A 19,164-nucleotide genomic window follows, 5' to 3' on the forward strand; every position below is an offset into this window, starting at 1 on the left:
ACAAATTGCACATCTTGATTTTCTTTTAGGAAACCAGCGATTACCTTTTAATCTGTGGCTTCTCACAATGGAAATGTCCAAAAAAAAAAAAAAAAACAAGAAAGAAAGAACAGTGCTGATCACAGTGTCATTCAAATGTCTCTGTTGAAACACCAAAGTAATTGAGTTATCTCTTAGATTTCCCTATAGGATATTCTAATCAGCACAGAAGCGTTTCCTTCATTTGTTGTTGTCAACAAGGACAATGAGATTCTTATAGTCGTGTTTGTTGTCTTATTGCTTGACAACAAATTGTATTTGCTGTCTTATGGCCTCAGAGTAAAAATACATAATTGATTACTCAGAATCAATCTGTTACAAAACTGGCTTTGGGATAATGAAGGATTAGTAAATCATTATAGAAACCTTATTGGTTAATCAAGTTTATAATCTCTGTGCCCCCCGGGTCCCTTTTCTTCCTCAAAAGAACCTCTCTTCCCGCTTTGAAACCTGAGTGACTGGGGCAAAGCTGACCCCACCCTCAGCTCAAGGCATAAGACTGTCTTTGTTGTCTGGCAGCTAAGTAGTGTCCAACTCTTTTGTGACCCCATGGACTATAGCCTGCCAGGCTCCTCTGTCCATGGGGTTTCCCAAGCAAGAATACTGGAGTGGGTTGCCATTTTCTTCTCCAGGGGATCTTCCCGACCCAGGGATCGAATTCGTGTCTCCTACATTGCCAGGCGGATTCTTTACCACTGAGCCACCAGGGAAGCCCATGGCATGAGATAATAGTAACCAAACATATAATAATAGGAATGAAGAAAGGATGACCATCTCTTTGACCAGAGATGTTCCACTGTCCATAGTCAAGCTCATCAAGATTTGTTGGACTCTTCAGCTAAATTGACCAAATCAGTGAAGAGGAGTTTTTATTCCATGGTGATAGGAGAGGGCCTTTCTCTGTGTCTTTCTCTGATTCTCTATATTCATGCAAGGTAAGAACAAGAAATCAAGTCACCTTAGTTACTGCTAGTGCTCAGGTCAGGAAGGAAGCTGGCTTAAAGACAAAGCTACATCAGAAAGGGTCTTAACCTTCCCTTGCCTGAACCCTCTCTACCTTCCAGATGTAGGAATGCTTCTTTATGGTGAAAGTTTTGTTTGCGGTTTCCTGCAGCTTGCAGCATGAAACATCCTAACTCATTCACAGAGTCTGTATTGAGGAATCCAAACTTTCTGTACAGACAAATGATTTTTTTTAAGTTTAATTTCCTTAAGTTCTTTCAGGGTTGTCACGTGTCCCTGTTAAGTCTTTTCTGGCTTCTAAAGAGCTTCTGTCTCAGACATTCAGCTCTGAGATCAAGGTTAAGGAGTCTGAAAGCCAGGTGAGGGGAAGCTGTCAGTCTTCAGAAGTCAGCCATATCTAAAGGACACGTATTTCTGTTCTCTATGTCTGTGAGTCTGTTCCTGTTTTGTATATAGATTCCTTTACATTTTTTTCAAGACTCTGTATGTTGAGTCTATATATGAGTCTAACATAACTCAATATATGTTATGTTAGAGAAAAACATAAGTGATATATATGTTTTTCTCTATAAGACATTTAGCAGAAGAGGGAGGAGGAAGAACAAATTAGGAGGATATCATTAACAGATACAAACTGCTATCCATAAAATAGACAAGCAACAGGGATTTACTATAAAGCACAGTTATATTCAGCATTTTGTAAAACCTATAATGGAAAGTAATTTGCAAAAAACAAACAAACCTGAATCAATGCTGTATACCTGAAACTAGTGCAATATTATAAATCAAGTATACTTCAAATTAAAAAACTGGAAAAAATACATATACAACACTTCTCTCAAATAAAAGACAAAAAAGAGTTTTAGTTAAAATACTATCTAGTCTGTTTCATAAAAATAATACAAAAAATAATAATGACATCAGTATTCACTGAGTGCTCACAGTGTTATGAATTTTATGTGTATTATCTTTCTCTGTGTTGTTATTCAGTCACTAAGTCATGTCTGACTCTTTGTGATACTATGGACTGCAGCACGCCAGGCTCCTCTGTCTTCCATTGTCTCTGAGAGTTTGCTCAAATTCATGTCCACTGAGTTGGTGATGCTATCTAACCATCTCATCCTCTGCTGCCCCCTTCTCCTTTTGCCTTCAATCCTTCCTAGCGTCATTATCTTTCTTAAGAGCAATGTTAGGAAACAGAGGCCCAGCGTTAGATTAATAAGCGGCCCAAAGTCACAAAACCAGTAAGCTCAGTATTTGGAATTCAATCACATTTTTTTTTTTAATTTTTAGGGACCCAAGGCCTATGTTAGGTAGGCCAATACATATCCTCCCAAAGTTATCTGTAAGGAAAGCACTGATTGCCATGCGACAGACATGCTCAGTGGTCCCTGTGATCCACACCCCCCAACTCTATCCTCATTCTAGTCTGAGAGGCAGAAGAAGGCTGCGGAGACAAGAACTGCTGGCAGGAGGAGTCAGCTGACCTTTGTTCTCCTACCTGACCTGGAGTGAGAAGATTTTCTGGCTCTCTCAGCCAAAAGGACCTTGAACAGAAGTCATCAGGAGCCCTAGTAGGTCAGGTTCCTTCAGGAACAAACTTACCCAGACTTGAGATGGATGTAAATGGTGCTGCCTACCTTGGGCATGCAGACGACCAGGTGCCCTGTGGTCTGAGATCTTTTAGCAAAACTGCTGTCAGGTTTGACTTCTGCAGGGAGGATGAGCTGAAATGGCTGAGAGTAGACAGGAAGCATATTACACGAGGGAGTTCCTTTAAGAGGCATTTTTGTTACATATTTAAAATTTACCAATTGTTAACAAAAATCTAATCAGACTTACTCAGAAAAAAATAATATATGGGGCTATACTCCATAGGCACAAACTATTTTACCAATTTTAATGAGTGGCTAAAGAACAATTATCAGTCATAAATCATAATTGGTCCAATTATGATAACATGGCTGATAAAGCACTTATAGATAAAACATCCTATCATAAAATATCAACATATTTCCATTTTTAAAGTCTTTAGGCTATCTCACATGAATACTTAGAATCGGCAAAACATGCTATTTCAAAAATGATAAAATTACAGTAGGGAAGGCTACCCACTTCAGTATTCTGGCCTGGAGAATTCCATGGACTGTATAGTCCGTGAGGTCACAAAGAGTTGGACACAACTGAGTGACTTTCACTTTCATGAATGAAATCATTAACCATTTTAAATGTGTATAATATTGAAATACAATTTCAAGCACAGGCTACCCATATAGACCATCTTATCACGTCTGGGAAAACTCTAACTAAATAGATACAGGTTAAAAATACTAATTTTATCAAGGTACGCCATGGTCAGCAACCGTTTCTGCTAAATACCCCTTCTGTTGTAAAATCGTGTGTCTAAAGCAAATAGCACTGAGTTTCTCTTTTTCTATTTTAAAATGGCTTAAAATTTTTTTTGAGGCAAGTTAGTTTGGTTTTAGGCTGAGTTCTGCAGTAGTAACAGCCTACAGGGTCACACTTACCTTTCCCTTGACCATCACTCGCACGTAAGTTGGCTGTACATCAACATCGATTAAAGAGGTGTCCATATACCTTCAAAATTCAACAATCAAGGCTTGTAATTTTTCAAAGACATTAAGTTTAAAGAAGAGCAAATACGAAGTTGCACTTATGGGGCCATTTTAACTGAAGAAAGTTCACAGTTTCCATGATACACAGGTCTTAGAATATCCATCTTAAATTAATCCCCAGATCTCGCAGGAAATCCAACATATCAGCAATTTCATTTTTAGACCCACAAGTACACTTGGCATTGATTGCCCCTCGCCCCAAAATATCTGCAGCCTGAAATACCAGAGGTTCACAGAAAATGGCTTGCCATGCTCTTTCATGAATATTTTATTTTAAGCCCCTAAGACCGATGTGAATAGCCAGGGATGCTGAATCCACTAAGCTCCTGCTTCCTTGGGGCTGAGTTCTGTTCTATTTCCACACCAGTTGTGCAGCTGTCCTTACACGACCATCCTGGAAGGCTGGTTCAGCTTCTCCCCACTAGGTGTGTCCTGCCCAGAAAGCCCAGCACCCCACCTCCCCCCCAACCGTGACGGTGACCCCAGGATTGAGGGGCCATCGTTTTCAACTCCACAAGAGGGGAAAGGTTTAGATTCCACACCGCTCATTCAAATGAGAAGTTTGGCCAAATGATTATTTTTATACATGTCAAAATACTGATTGTGAATGTGTGAAAACATGGCAATGACTCAACACTCACAAACATTCAGTGAGGCAGGAAGGACAAATACAGGGTGATGGGCGCAGACTGACCACGCAGACTCGGGAGGACTGACTCCCCTTCCCTCCCGCTCCATTATCTTGGAGCACACGCCTTAACCTTTCTAAGCCTCTGTAGTCTCACTTGTGAAATGAGGATACAGATAGCACCTGTTTCCTAAGATTGCTACGTGTATTTTATCACAGTTAAAAAACACAGTGTTGGGCCTGGGCCTAAGGGGTCACATTCTGACTTCTGCAATTACTGTGTCTACTTTGACAAGACTCACTCCCCAACCCACCTTGGGTAACTCCAGGATAACAATCCCTCCCAGGTCACTGGATTACTGAGAGGTTAAATAAGACAGAGCATGTAGCAAAATCGCTCAAAAAGAGAAACGCCTTTATTACAGTGTAAACGTCCACCAGCTGCATCATCAGTAATCATTCATTCATTCAGTCCTGTTATTGAGCTCCTGACAGATGTCAGGCGCTGCTTTAGGTGCTGGAGATATGAACAGGGAGGAACACACACAGGCTTCTGCCTCAACGTCACAGTTTTCAAACTACAAGGAAATTTAGAGTTCGTCAGGTGGAAATCAAGAAGCAGGGCGAGGTGGAATGAAGTGCTGGAGTAGGCAGGTACTGGTCTAGACTGGATGGTCGGGGTGCGCAGAGAGGCCTCTTTGATAAAGTGACATCTGAATGGAGGCCAGAAGGTCATGAGGACACCTAAGGTGACAGGGACACAAGCAGTGGGAGAGAGGCGCCTGCACAGAGGCCCTGGGGCGTCAGACCTGGGGTGAGAGCAACACAGGCAGAGGGAGGCGCCTGGACGGCAGCCCTGGGGTATCAATGGGTCTGAAAGGGCTGGAGAAGCAGAAACACCATGTATGTAGATCCCGAATTAAGCAGTTGGATAGAGGGAGTGAGGCAGAACCTGGCATCTTCGAGGATTGAGGCAGATGGCTGAGTGTCTTTAAGTGACTTTAGCAAGGAAGGGTGGAAGGTGACACGGGCTGGTGGAGCGAGTGTCACAGCCAAGGACAGCTGTGGTGGGGTTGGGGTGGGGAGAGCAGCAGTCAGGATGCAGGGACAAGGGGCAGGAAGAGAGTGTGGTGGGTGAAACCAGCCAGGACTCAGGATGCGAAAAAGAGGCTGGTGTTCGCATTTCAGAACTCAAGAGACTGTGACTGAGAAGGAAAACAGAAAGAAATGCCACCCTTTAAACACATGATAAAATGTTTTTACCTATACACGGCCAAGTCCAAGACAATCTGGTTACGCTTTTCATCATCTTTCAAACTGAAGTCAAGTCTAAGGAACAATCCATTTAGGGGGGAAAAAAAAGGATGTCTTTAGCAATACTTGATAACCCCATCCCAATATTAAAAGGAAATTTACTAGTAACTATATCCTCATCTTCAACGGCACACTTATTTTTGTGGCTGGTCAATAAAACGTCTGAGAGTTTAACAATTTCAACAGAAGCCTACAACATATTTGTAAAGTATTTCTGTTTACATGGTTTCCATATGAGAATCTTAAACTAGATACAAAAAAATCAGCATCGGTGCAGAGACAGAGACATCTGGTGGTTAAAGTTTTCTTTTCCCCTCTTCATTCGTGTTTGCTAGAAGCAAACTGAAACGCGGAATTATTGCCTGAGGACCACATGTTGCATTTGCTTGCCATTATCCAGCACACGATTCCTTTTTTTAAAGTCTTGTCTTCTTTTTTCTTCTTTCATCGGTGACCTTTCCACTTCCCCAGAAATGCTGCCTGTGACCCATCACCTCCATTTCATAGAAGAAGAAACAGAGGCTCAAAGAGGGCTGACATAGTCGGGAAAGAGGTCACATGAATCTGGGAGGCAGGATCTCAAAGCCCCAAGTCTTTTAGCTGGACCGTGAGGTTGAGTCCTAGGTGTAACTTCCATACTGCTGATGCACTGTTCAGAATTACCTGGTCAATTTCATTCTAAGTATTTCAGTTATCGCCGTATTCTGTAAAGTACATAACCCAACGATGTTAAAGAATGCAGGCTAAATTGTTTGGGAAGATGTACCACTAGCCCTAGATTTGCTGCCAGCAGGGGTCTGCTCACTCTCACTACTTCCAGCAGCCCTGACGGGGGGTACTCCTTCGGGTGCACAGATCACCCATGCGTTTTTGATCTCATCTCTGGGACTTTTATTATAGGTGTTTTCCCATCTGCCTTGATTGCTTATTGCCCCATTTTCCAGCCACCAACTTAAACTCTCCCTTCACGTATCTCTTGGAAAGTAATTTCAGAGAGGTTTTCTGTGTAGCCCATGGGGTCGCAAAGAGTAGGACACGACTGAGTGACTTTCACTTTTTCTGCAGCAGACACTGATACTCACTCCCCACTGTCTGCTCCTGCTTTACCCATGGCAACAGGACCCCTGATTTGAGTGATAAATACGGCTCTGCAGGGTGAAGACTACGTTTGCCAGCTTTCCTGGCTGCTGAATGAGATCATATGCTTCAGTTCTGAAGGAAAATGTTCATCTTTCTAGGAGATTTCCTTAAGAGGGGGACTGAGTGCCCTATCCCTCTTTTCCCCCTCTCTCTTCCGCTGAGTAGAAAAGGTGGTAGGTGGCCTAGAAATGACCATGGAGAGCACTCAATGACCTACTGCAACTGTCCAGGAAGAGGAGGCTGACGTCCACTATGCAGGTGGTGAGGGGGTGAACGAGAAGGGGTGGGATTCTCGTAATTCTGGAGGAAGAGCTCGTGGGCTCACTGATAACATGAGGGAGAGAAGGATGGAGGATGAATCTGAGGTATTGCTCTTGACACCCAGTGGATGCTCACTCCCAAGCCAGAGGACACCGACGGGCACGCAGGCTCTGATGGGAAGTGGTCGTGGGCGTGGAAGTGAGGACGTCTGCTTTAGTCAGGATGAGCCTACCACACCTCACTTATGTCCACACAGGATCTCAAACAGCTAACTGAATACACAAGTCCCGAGCTCAGGGAAGAGATCAGGTCTGCTTGTGAGGAATGAAAACGTCTTTCAAGCCATGGGATTTGGTGAGATCTTAAGAGAGCGGATAAGGAAAGAGAAGACAGCTGAGGAGCTGGCCCCAGAGCGTTTAGGAGACGAGACAGACAGAGGCCAGCAAAGCAGAGGATGATGAGAAGGTCAGAGGGTCAAAGAATCGGGAGCAAGGGGAAGACAGTGCTTCGAGAAGGAAAGGAATGATCAGTTTGGTCAAATGTGTTACATCGAGCACATGGCTGAGACTTGAAAAGATGTGACCGAATATAGAAATGTCGTGAATGCAGAATATAAAAATGATGGGACCGAAGAAGCTTCTGGGGTCTTACTAGGAGCATACAGAGTCCAGAGGGTTTCCTTCAAGCCCTGCTGTAGGTTGAAGAGGGACTGTTTCCCCACTAGATTTTTAAGTTCCTTGAAGGCAGAAATCTGTCATATTCACTTCTGCATCCCCAGGGCTTAACATCATGTATTCATGCCTGCTATATAAAGAAGGTGTGTGTGTGTGTGTGTGTGTCTGTGGGTGTGTGGTGGGGTTGGGGTGAGATTACAAACTTGATCATGGACACCACTAGAATTAGGCAAGCACAGGCAAGTCAGACACACCACCAATTGGCTATGTGACCTTGTGTGAGTCATTCACCTCTCAGTTCAGGTTTTGGACCTGTGAAGAAGAAATATCGCCTATCACATATAACTGCTGTGAAGATGAGTTAACGACACCCAAGAGTGATCAGGACTGTACCACCTCTATCATGGTAATGGCACAACAAATGGTTCCATTTGAAATGGTCAAACAGACATTTTGAGTAATGAAATGAAGCCAACAAGATTGAGTTCACAGGCTTGTTGACCTGCATTTTGACTACAAAAGGCCTTCTCTGCCTGCTTTCTAGTTTTAATTTTTAAATAGCTAGATACTACTACGGGCTTCTCCAATACTTTGGCCACCTGACGTGAAGAGCCCACTCATTAGGAAAGACCCTAATGCTGAGAAAGATTGAAGGCAAAATTGAAGGGGGCGGCAGAGGATGAGATGGTTAGACAGCATCACCAACTCAATGGACATGAATTTCAGCAAACTCTGGGAGACAGTGGAGGACAGAGGAGCCTGGCAGGCTACAGCCTACAGGGTCACAAAGAATTGGACATGACTTAGCGACTGAACAACAACAAAAGATACTATTATACACGAGGATTTCTAGTTGGAATATTTTTCCCTCTCATCTACTCCATTGAGGAATTTTTATCAATTTCTTGTCTTCACTCTCGAAAGTTCTGCAGATGAGTTCCAGAGTATAAAGTAGGTGTACAGGTGATCAGGATTCTCAGCTAGCTTGTTCATGGCGGAGTTTTAAAAATTAAAAAACACAACAATGGGACACTTGAAATTTTCGGGGAAAAAGTTGTACACGGTCCAAAGTTTCAGGGGATACAGAAATAACTAAGATTTCCTTCTGTCTAGATCACTTTTTGTATGCTGAGAGAATGAAACGTAATATTATGTACTTGAAAACATAATGACACTCTGCTTTTAAATATGTACAAAATGACATTCTCGTTAGGCTCTTCTGGTTTATTAAGAGTGGTCAGATATCTGAGCAAACATGTCCACGAAGCCATGGTATGACCAATACCACATGTTTTGCATCTTCAAGTCTCCACTGGATCCCACTTACTTGGGTTCATTCACGTTCAGGGCTCTCCCGTCCTCGGTGACCAACATCCGGGGTGGCTTCACTTTCTTCTTCTTTTCACTTAGTATTGGGGGTGGTGGGAACAAGGGGCAGGGGAGAGAAAAAAAATACACAAAGATAATATAAAAGCAATTAATGTGTGAGACAGTTTCAGAAAAATTAATGGCGTATTTGTGAATACATCAATTCACTGTGATGAGGTCCATGGCTGCGAGCTGACAATCGAGCCAGATTTCTGTGTGATTATACCCATATCTGTAAAGCAAAAATGTGACAAAGACAATTTGCCAGATCATTTGAATGCGAGAGAAAACTCCTTTTTATGAAATAGCCATGAATGTTTAAATGAGTCTATTTTATGCATGATTTACTCAGCTAACTGTCAATTTTCCATTTGTGTATACAGCTTCTACTTTAGCTAAAATTATAGTTTTTAAAATGCCAAACAGAGCCTATTTTATAGAAATAAAAATACCAGTACATAAGGATCTATGTGAAAGGATGCCTATCACAGCATCATCTGCAAAGGCAAGACGCTGGAACCATTGTGAATGTCCGTCAATGGAGGAATAATTAGACTGACTGTGGTACGTTCACACTATGAGATATTGTGCATCTATTAAAAAATGTGTTCACTCTTTACTAAAGTGTCATCTAAAAAGTTGTAGAAAACTGTTGATGACGATTTAGTGAGAACAAACATATAAAATATAAGTCCATTTTTATTCTTTAAAAAGATCCCCAATCCCACATTTGCAGAAATCATTCATATGATTGTAGAGGTGGGCTGGACCCAAGCCTGCTAACTAATTCTCATCACCATGAAGGGTAGAGACAGGAGGGAGGTGAATGGAGTAAAGAGGAAAAATTCGTGGAATAACATGAAAGAAAATGTAGGATGCAAATTATATTTATTTAAAACACTTGCTAAAAATACATAAAAACTTTAAAAAGGCATATACGGACAAGTTTTAGATCAGATGGACAGATGTGTTAAAATGACAGAACTACAGGCGATTCTTTGCCTTAGACTTCTATTGTTCTTTTAATAGAGACTTTGTGTCAGTTAACTTTATGTTGTAATAGACATTTATTCACATTTTTCTGCATTGTAACTGGGTTGCCAGGTCCAATTAAGTTCACGTTTCCATGAGCTACATTGTTCTCCACAGTGAAGCGAAAGTCGCTCAGTCATGTCTGACTCCTTGTGACCCCATGGACTGTATGCAGTCCGTTGAATTCTCCAGGCCAGAACACTGGAGTGGGTAGCCTTTCCCTTCTCCAGGAGATCTTCCCAACCCAGGGATCAAACCCAGGTCTCCTGCATTGCAGGTGGATTCTTTACCAACTGAGCTATCAGGGAAGCCCTTGTTCTCCATGATCCCGGACAATTAAGGGCAAACATCTCAGAAACTCATTAGATGGGGTAGACACAGCACCTGAATAGAATGACCTGGAAGACTGGTATCTCTAAACCAGGCCATAATATTTGACACGTTTAAAGTTGTTAAAAAGCTAGGGACATACAAACAAAACTCTACCTAAAATGCCATTATTCACAACAACCTAAAGAAGGTAATCTGATATTAATAAATGTTAGTAGATACATGTCAACAAAAAGCTAAAATTAGGAAAAGCAAAGTCTGTGTGTGATAGCTAGCACAGATTTAACACAGATGATGGATAAAACAATGTGCAATCATGAAAATATATTCTATCACTCTTGATGATAGGAACAAATGGAATACCTTAATCTTTCTTGGTCTCTCCGTTGTTTTTCCATATGTCTCAGAGTTTCCAATCTAGATTCAGGAGTGTACAAAGAGGGCTTATTCCAGAATTCCAGGTCGTCTTCTCTGTCATCTAATTCCTTTCCCTTGCATTGCCCTTCTTCTATTTCTGGTGCCTGGATGTAGTCTTTACTCTCTTCAAAAGATGGGCTAGGGACAAACACAGGACCCATCAAGACCAGTAATGGATACCTGAGTTTCATATTGAACACTGCCCCTGAAACACCTTATATGTTTGTTTGTTTGTTTTAATACATTATCTTCTTAGCTTTGAATAACAAAATATGTCTGAAAGAAAGCCTATCTGAGCCAAGTTGGAGAAATGAGTGCCACAGCACTGGGACAGGCCCACCTTACCCACCACCAGGAATGCTGCAGCAATCAGATTCAAGGGTTCATAGACTGGGCTGATATGAGTCATCTGGGGAGCTTCATACACAGTATGGATCTCCAGGCTCCCACCAGAGTCTATCCAGTGAGTTTGGAGGGGTGCCTAGGACTCTTGCTTTACAGTATGTCATGGGAGGTTCTGATGATGAAACAAACTCAGGGACCGCTGGGCCTTGGTAATCAATCTTTCAGTCTTGCACCCTTCAATTTCATCCTTCACACTGCTCCCAGAGGAATCTTTCTAAAAAATTTGATCATGTCTTCCAGGTTCTTTAGGGGCTTCCCTGGTGCCTCAGACAGTAAAGAATCTGCCTTCAGTGTGGGTCCCTGGGTTGGGAAGATCCCTTGAAGGAAGGCATGGCAACCCACTCCAGTATTCTTGCCTGGAGAATCCCATGGACAGAGGAACCTGGCTCAAAGAGTCAGACACGACTGAGCAACTAAGCACATTCCAGGTTCTTTAATGATTCTCTATGTCTAAAATTCTTCAGTGGGCTATGTGACATTGCCCATGGTACGGCCTCTATCCACCCCATTTTTCATGGATGACTTTGGGTTTTGTAGCTTTATACAGTAAAGGGCTTCCTTGGTGTCTCAGTGGTAGAGAATCCGCCTTCTAATGCAGGAGACACAGGTTTGATCCCTGGGTCAGGAAGACCCCCTGGAGAAAGAAATGGCAACCCACCCCAGGATTCTTGCCTGGGAAATCCCATGGACAGAGGAGCCTGGTGGGCTACAGCCCATGGGGTCGCATAGAGTCAGATGCAACTGAGTGACTAAACAACAATGGTATGGGAATGCTCTTTTCCATTCATGTTTTGTGGACTGTCAGAGAAGTAAACGATGTCTCCATAGGGCATCAAAGAATTATTCCATGACAGTCAACATTATTCAGCAAGGATTCAGCTAGTATTTATTGAATGTCTTTCTGTGTGTCAGGCGCCAGAGAGACAGAAGACTGTTCTAGCAGAGAGAAAAGGATATCATTCGAGCAGTACACAACAGGTATAGGCTCTCCCCCCTCACCTCTCCCTAGAATTTGCACTGTTACAAAATGATATGAAATGAAAACAAGTACAAGAAGCCTTTAGTACCAGGACGGCAAATGGTAAGGACTCATTAAATGTTAGATTTTGTTATTATTCTTGTTACTGAAATAACACAAAATTCTCATTTAGTTGACCTTCAAATAAAATGCTTTTTAAAAGGACAGACCAAAATATGAAATTTAAAGAGTACAAACAGAATATACAGTAAAATTCTGCTTACACACCTTATGTATTATAAAATGCAACTAGACAGTTTAATAAACAAAATCGTGCAAATTACTGAAAATAAGTGCTTTGTCATATAGCCATGGTTCTTTATGGTATGGGGAAAAAAAAAAGGGAATCTATAATATTCTACAAGATTTTAGTTAACCATCACTGAAATCACTAGTTTCATTCTCATTACAAATTTTTGTTTGGCAAACAGACTCACAGACACAGAAAACAAACTTATGGTAACCAGAGGGGAAAGGTGGGGTGGGGGATGAATTAGGAGTTCATGATTAACAGATGCATACTATTATATATAAAATAGATAGACAAGGACCTACTGTGTAGCAAAGGGAACTATATTCAATATCTTGTAATAACCTATAATGGAAAATAATCTGAAAAAGAATACACACACACACACACATATTATTGAATCACTCTGCTGTATACCTAAAACTACATAACATTGTCAATCAGCTATATTTCAATAACAAACTGAAAATAAAATATGGACAAGGTGAGTTTATTCTAGAACTTCAAGGACGGTTTAATTTTGAAAAATCTATCAATGTTAATTCAACACATTAACAGAAAAATATGCTTATCTCAACAGATACAGAAAAAGCATTTAGCAAAAACCTAGTATCCATGATGATAAAAGCTTTTCATCAACTTGGGATAAAAGGAAACTAACTCAACTCTTCAAAAGCCTCCCAGGAATCTCTATACTTAATGATGATGAATTGGGAACATTCTTTTGAAAGCCGGGAACAAGATACAGATACCCATTCTTACTGTTGCTATTCCACCCATTCCTGGAGGCTTAGCATTAGAAAAATAAAAAGCAGAGGTAGAAGGATTGGAAAATTTTTTCAAGTTACTATTTATTTTTTAAAAATGTGTTTTTCTACATAGAAAATACAGGATGATCTACAGACTAACTACTGCATCTTTTTAAAAAGTTCAGCAAGACTGCATGCGTGCTAAGTTGCTTCAGTTGTGTCCAACTCTGTGCGACCCTGAGGTCTGTAGCCCCTCAGGCTCCTCTGTCCACGGGATTCTCCAGGCAGGAATACTCGAGTGGGTAGCCGTTCCCTTCTCCAGGGGATCCTCTGACCCAGGGATCGAACTTGTCCCTCTTAAGTCTCCTGCATTGGTAGGCAGATTCTTTACCACTAGCGCCAACAAGATTTCTTGATGCTATTTGCCTCTATACACATCAGACAGACCCAATAACAAATCAATCTTTAAAATCCCACTCTACAAGATACTTAGAAATAAATCTAATAAGAAATAATGTAAAGTTTTTATAGAGAAAATTATAAAAACTTACTGAAGGACTACGAAGGTCTAAATAAACAGAGCTATCCCAAAGTTCAGCAAGGAAAGAATCAATGTCCTGAAGGTGTCAACTTTCCGCTTATGAATGTATAAACTCAATGCAATTTCAATCAAAATTACACTAGGGATTTGGGTGGAGTTTGAAAGCCTGACTCTAAAATTCTCACAAAAGAGTAAAAAAGAGATGGGAAGTATCAAGATGATTTTGAAACAGAAGAATATCTCCTAGCAAAAATCAAGATTTATAGAAATTCAAACCATGTGGGAGTACTCCCATGGAAGAATCTAGAGAGTCTAGAAATTGGCCCATAACTCATAAGAGCAGGGAATATAATCCAGGAAAAGAATGGCACTGTAATACATGGGCTGAATTCTATGCCCATGACAATCCTGTGCGGGAAATGACTAGCACCCTACCCCACACTGTTGTCAAAAGTTAACCCCGGATAGATAGATATGACATTGGGGTATTGAAAAATTTCATAAATAAGATCAAAATGTATAAAATAGGTTTAGCTACATTAATATGTCTAAATTCTAGAAAACAAAAGCACTTATCAAAATTAAAGACAAGTCACAGATTGCAAGAAGGTATTTGCAAACCTCATAACCACTAAAGAATTTGCATCTAGAATATAAAAGAGCTATAAATTAGTAAGAAAAAACCTTACAACTTATTTAAGATAGGTGGGAGTCCTGAACAGAAGAAATCTAAATAGCTAATAACCATATAAGAAGACATTTAAGATACTGAAACTCACTCTTACTTCTAGAAATGAAAATTAAAATATGAGATGCTATTTAACAACCAATGTGATTGGCCAATGTTTTAAAAACCACATTATCTACTATTGACAAAAGATTAGGAACTCTCCAATACTGCTGATATATGAGTTTAAATTAGTACACTTTAAAAAACAATTGGGCAATGCATATAAAGTTGAAACTGCTGCTGCTGCTTCTAAGTCGCTTCAGTCGTGTCCAACTCTGTGCGACCCCATAGACAGCAGCCCACTAGGCTCTGCCATCCCTGGGATTCTCCAGGCAAGAACACTGGAGCAGGTTGCCATTTCCTTCTCCAATGCATGAAAGTGAAAGTGAAAGTGAAGTCGCTCAGTTGTGTCCAACTCTTAGCAACCCCATGGACTGAAGCCCATCAGGCTCCTCCATCCATGGGATTTTCCAGGCAAGAGTACTGGAGTGGGGTGCCATTGCCTTCTCCGATAAAGCTGAAAAGATGTTTACAATTAATATGCAGCGATGTCACTGCTGAATATACACTACAGAAACTTCCGTACTTGCACAAGGAGACGTGTGCACCATTGTGTGAAAAAAATGAGAAATGGAAAACCACTTACACAGCCACCCAAGGAGGAATGGCTGCATCGGGCTGATCTTCAGCTGACCCTCCTCCTGCCTCACTCCCTTCCTCCTTCTCTTCCTCCTTCCTTCCCATGTTCTCAAACTAGGGCCACAGATTGCTGGAGCTGGTGCTTATTCTGATCTGTCAGGGCCAAAGAATTATTCACTGTCAAATATTTTGAATGCCCGCTCTGGGATAAATTGTGATTTATTCAGTGGATGGAATTTTATTCCACAGCTAGAATGAATGTCTTATGTGTCTTCATATGTGTAAAGAGCAAAAACATAATACTGAATGAAAAGCAAAGCTGTAGAAAGATATCATTCATGCTAAAAAAAAAAAAACCAAAACATAAAACTACTCCTGGTTAAGCAGTATTAAGTTCTACATAATTATGTGGGTAAATATATGACAATACAGTGGGATCGACATTACACCAAACACTACTAAAGTACTGACTTTAGAATGGTGGATGCCACAGGATGAAAGGAGGAGAGGGATGGGGGAGAAACACTGAAGGAGCTTCTCTATCGATATTCTATTTATTAAAAAAAAAAGGCAAACATGCCAACTATTAACATTTAATAAGTGTGGATGTGGTGCACACAATAGCTGTAGCTGCCTGTTTATCTGTTTAACGTTTATGTATATCTGAAATACATTATAATTATTATTTTCCCAAGTTTAAGAGGTTCTGTTATCAAAATATTGAAAGATTTCATTGTATGGAATCAAATCAACTGAGTACAGTTGCAATTCCCTTAAAATAAGCAAGCATGAAAAATTAATGTTTGTAAAAACGACCAATTAGGGGCATATTAATCACATTAAAAATGCATTCATTATATAATTCACAAAACAGAACATCTTTTGCGATCAAAATTGCTCAATTTATAATAACATGATTTGCATTTAACTTTTCTAAAATATTCCTACTTTATAAATCAAAGTACACCTGCTAATTCAGCTTTCCTGTGCATCTTTCAGAGAGATTTGTCTGAGGATAATTTTAGATGAGAATTAAAGCTGCTAGTTTATAAAGGCTCCCCCTCCACCCCGCCTCAAGGGAAGAAAACCTCACCGAATGGTCATAATCAATAAGATGATCATACATGGTCTTCCCCAGAATTCACATCATAATTTATTCTTCAAATCAATCACTGGACTCTAAGTGGTACTGTAAACACCTTGAGAAGAGAACTTTTTAACCTAAGTTTTGCTTTTAACGTGAGTTAACCAGAAGGTACACTCCATTTACCCACAGGGTAGCACTGAGGTCCGCGTGCCAGTGTCCGCCAGAGCCTGTGTGACTTCTGCCCATCTCGCCTTTGTTTTCCTCCTCCTCCAGTTTCCTCTGAGCCTCTTCCTTGTCCTTGGCTCGCTTAAGACAGTAAGCTTTCTCCTGCTCTCTGATTCGTTGTTCAACTACTGGGAGGTTCTGTAATGCCTGAATCCTTTCTGACCGCTCAATTTCTTTACCATCCAACCACTGGAACAACAACAACAACAACAAAAACCAGCCAACACAGTGCATTTATCCCAAGGTTGCAATTTGAATCAGCCCCAAGAGGACTTTACTTGCAAGACTAGAAATAATAAATAATACACCTTAGTGATACGGAATTGAAAGCAAAGTAATTAGTGGGAAATATAATCGGTGTTTTACTTCACACAATTAATACAGTTTACAAAGCATCTTTACTGGTAATAACAATAAGTAGGTCTTCTGTGGAAACTGATTATTAATGACAAGCTCTCAAAATATATTAATTTTATAACTGCTCATTGTGTTAAGAATTTCAATATCTCAGGTGAAGTCCCAAATGCTCTCTATGAGAAGGGGCCTTGTATATTACACAAAACTGAGCTCTAATGCAAATGGGCAAGGAACCAACCCACATCTTGATCTACAACTGTAGCCTTCAGAACAATGAGATAAATTCCTGATGTTCAAGCTACCCTGTTTGTAGAACTTTGTCATCATAGCCCTAGGAAATACGACATCTGTTAGGACAACTCTTGTCAAAGTAGGTAACAAGCTTTCAACGAAATGGTATGTACTGATGAATCTATTTGCAGTGAAGGAATGGAGACACAGATGTACAGAATGTACTTGTGGACACGCTGGGGGAAGGCAAGGGTGGGATGGACTGAGAGGGTAGCATTGAAATATATACACCATGGTGTATACAGACAGCCAGTGGGGAGCTGCAGACAGCACAGGGCACTCAGCTCAGTGCTCCGTGATGACCTAGAGGGGTGGGAAGGGATGGGGCAGGGAGGCCCACGGGGGTGGGGATATGCCTGATTATGACTGATTCACGGTGTTGTAGGGCAGAAAGGAACACAACATTGTTGTGTTTTTAATTGGGGGAAAAGCAATTTTCCCTCAATTAAAAAAAAAAAGATTCTGAAGTTTATCAGCCTATTTTTAAATACTAGTAAACACATTTATGAGTACCAGTTTCCAAAGAGAGGCTGTTGCCTGTTGCAGCAGCTGAATCACACAGTCTTTCTGGGAAGAAAGACTTGACCTGAGACCTGTACATTAACCCAGAGAGAAGCAGGGAGTGTGGCTATTGTAGAATGGTGGGCGCTTAGGCTCAAATCCCACTGAGGCCACTTGTCAGGTGTGTCCCCTTAAACAAGGAGCCCCAGCTTTCCAAGGCCAGGCTTCCTCATCTCAGGATGCTTCTAATCACCTCCCTGCAAGGGTCCAGGAGCATCAGAGATGCTGTGTGCCAAGCCCCTGGAACAGCCCTGACCCATGATTCAGGCTCCTGTCTGGTGGCTCACACACTCCTAGCCTGACACTGCGGGGCTGACCAGGCCCAGCTGGAATGGCCCCACACCCTTCCTGGGAGAGGGCGCATAGCATCCCTGTCTCTAAAATTCTGCTTCTCATCAGTTCATTTTTTCAGGAAGTGCTTGTACAATGATAACTGGCCTGGACGATGTCTGAGCTACTGTATCACTCATTCTAAATATATGTTCTAGATTCAATTATCTGAGTTGCTTATTCTTTTAATCAAAGGCATTTTACATTAGGGAAAAAAAATGCATTCTATTAATCCAGCAATTTTGCCTACACAGAAAGATAGCAGTCTAAACACAAATGTCCTCTGAGGATGGACGACAAGGCCTGGGAGAAAGCCAGGGTCTCCACAAGTTCTCTGCAGAGGCAAAATGCTGCTCCCACTGCTGGAGGCGTGGGTCACCGAGAGGATGCGACTGCTGGCCTGCGAGCTGGACCTGGACGATCACAGGCTCCTCACCCTCCCCTGTCCTGCAAGGTATGCTCTGCCCATCGTTCCCACACTAGGAGCTGTTCCAGGGGTGCAGCCTTGAGAGCGGAAGGTTCTGTTGAGACTCTCTGGACTGAACCCAGTGAAGGCCTCTCTACAAACCTGTGAGAGTCTAGCTGGCAGGTGCAGAGCCCTACTCATCTTGTTGCCCAGAACAAGCTTGGTAAGGAAGCTTCCTTGCTTATTAGACCCACCACCTGCCAGTCTGTCTCCGGAGAGGCTGCCCCTTTCTCCAGCCTCTCCTTGCCCTCTGCATACAGAGGCCAGTTCCACACTTCACCGGAGAAGTCGAGAGGTTTCAGACCAACACATGCAGGTCAGGAGCTCTTGGAGTTATAACACATAAACATTAATACTATTACTTAAATGTTCTCGGGTGTAGGATTTCTGTAGAAACTGTGTTGTTTCCTGGTTTGCAAAATTATCAGATATGGGGAGATGCGGCAGAAGAAATTCACACACCTAGTAGCAGTTCTTGAATGAGGTCCCTGGACCGGTGGCATCAGAGTCACCTGAGAGCCTGTTCTGAATGCAAACTCTTGGGTGCCCATCAGACCCACCAAATGGGGTACTTGGGCAGGGGGACGGCGGGGACAGGGGGGCAGTGAACACAAAACCTGTCTAAGTATTCCAAAGTATATGAGAGCTTGAGAATTAACATAGGGAGTGAGTTAATAAAAAGCAATAGTGTAAAAAAAAAAAAAAAAAAAGGC

The 19,164-nt window shown here is 41.6% G+C and overlaps 1 protein-coding gene across 3 annotated transcripts in view; it reads right to left on the reverse strand.

The window, feature by feature from the left end:
- LRRC6 (leucine rich repeat containing 6) overlaps positions 1–19,164 on the reverse strand; it is a 71,221-nt gene that overhangs the window by 22,704 nt on the left and 29,353 nt on the right. For all 3 annotated transcript variants that reach the window (XM_010834767.1, XM_010834766.1, XM_010834768.1), the window contains exons 5-10: positions 16,409–16,635; positions 10,749–10,940; positions 8,983–9,060; positions 5,530–5,595; positions 3,531–3,600; positions 2,643–2,738 (exon numbers count right to left, since the gene is read on the reverse strand). In XM_010834767.1, the coding sequence (XP_010833069.1) occupies positions 2,643–2,738; positions 3,531–3,600; positions 5,530–5,595; positions 8,983–9,060; positions 10,749–10,940; positions 16,409–16,635 (729 nt within the window). The remainder of the gene's footprint in view (positions 1–2,642; positions 2,739–3,530; positions 3,601–5,529; positions 5,596–8,982; positions 9,061–10,748; positions 10,941–16,408; positions 16,636–19,164) is intronic.

This window comes from Bison bison, unplaced genomic scaffold (genome assembly GCF_000754665.1).
Source record: "Bison bison bison isolate TAMUID 2011002044 unplaced genomic scaffold, Bison_UMD1.0 scf7180017864036, whole genome shotgun sequence".
NCBI classification, from domain to species: domain Eukaryota; kingdom Metazoa; phylum Chordata; class Mammalia; order Artiodactyla; family Bovidae; genus Bison; species Bison bison.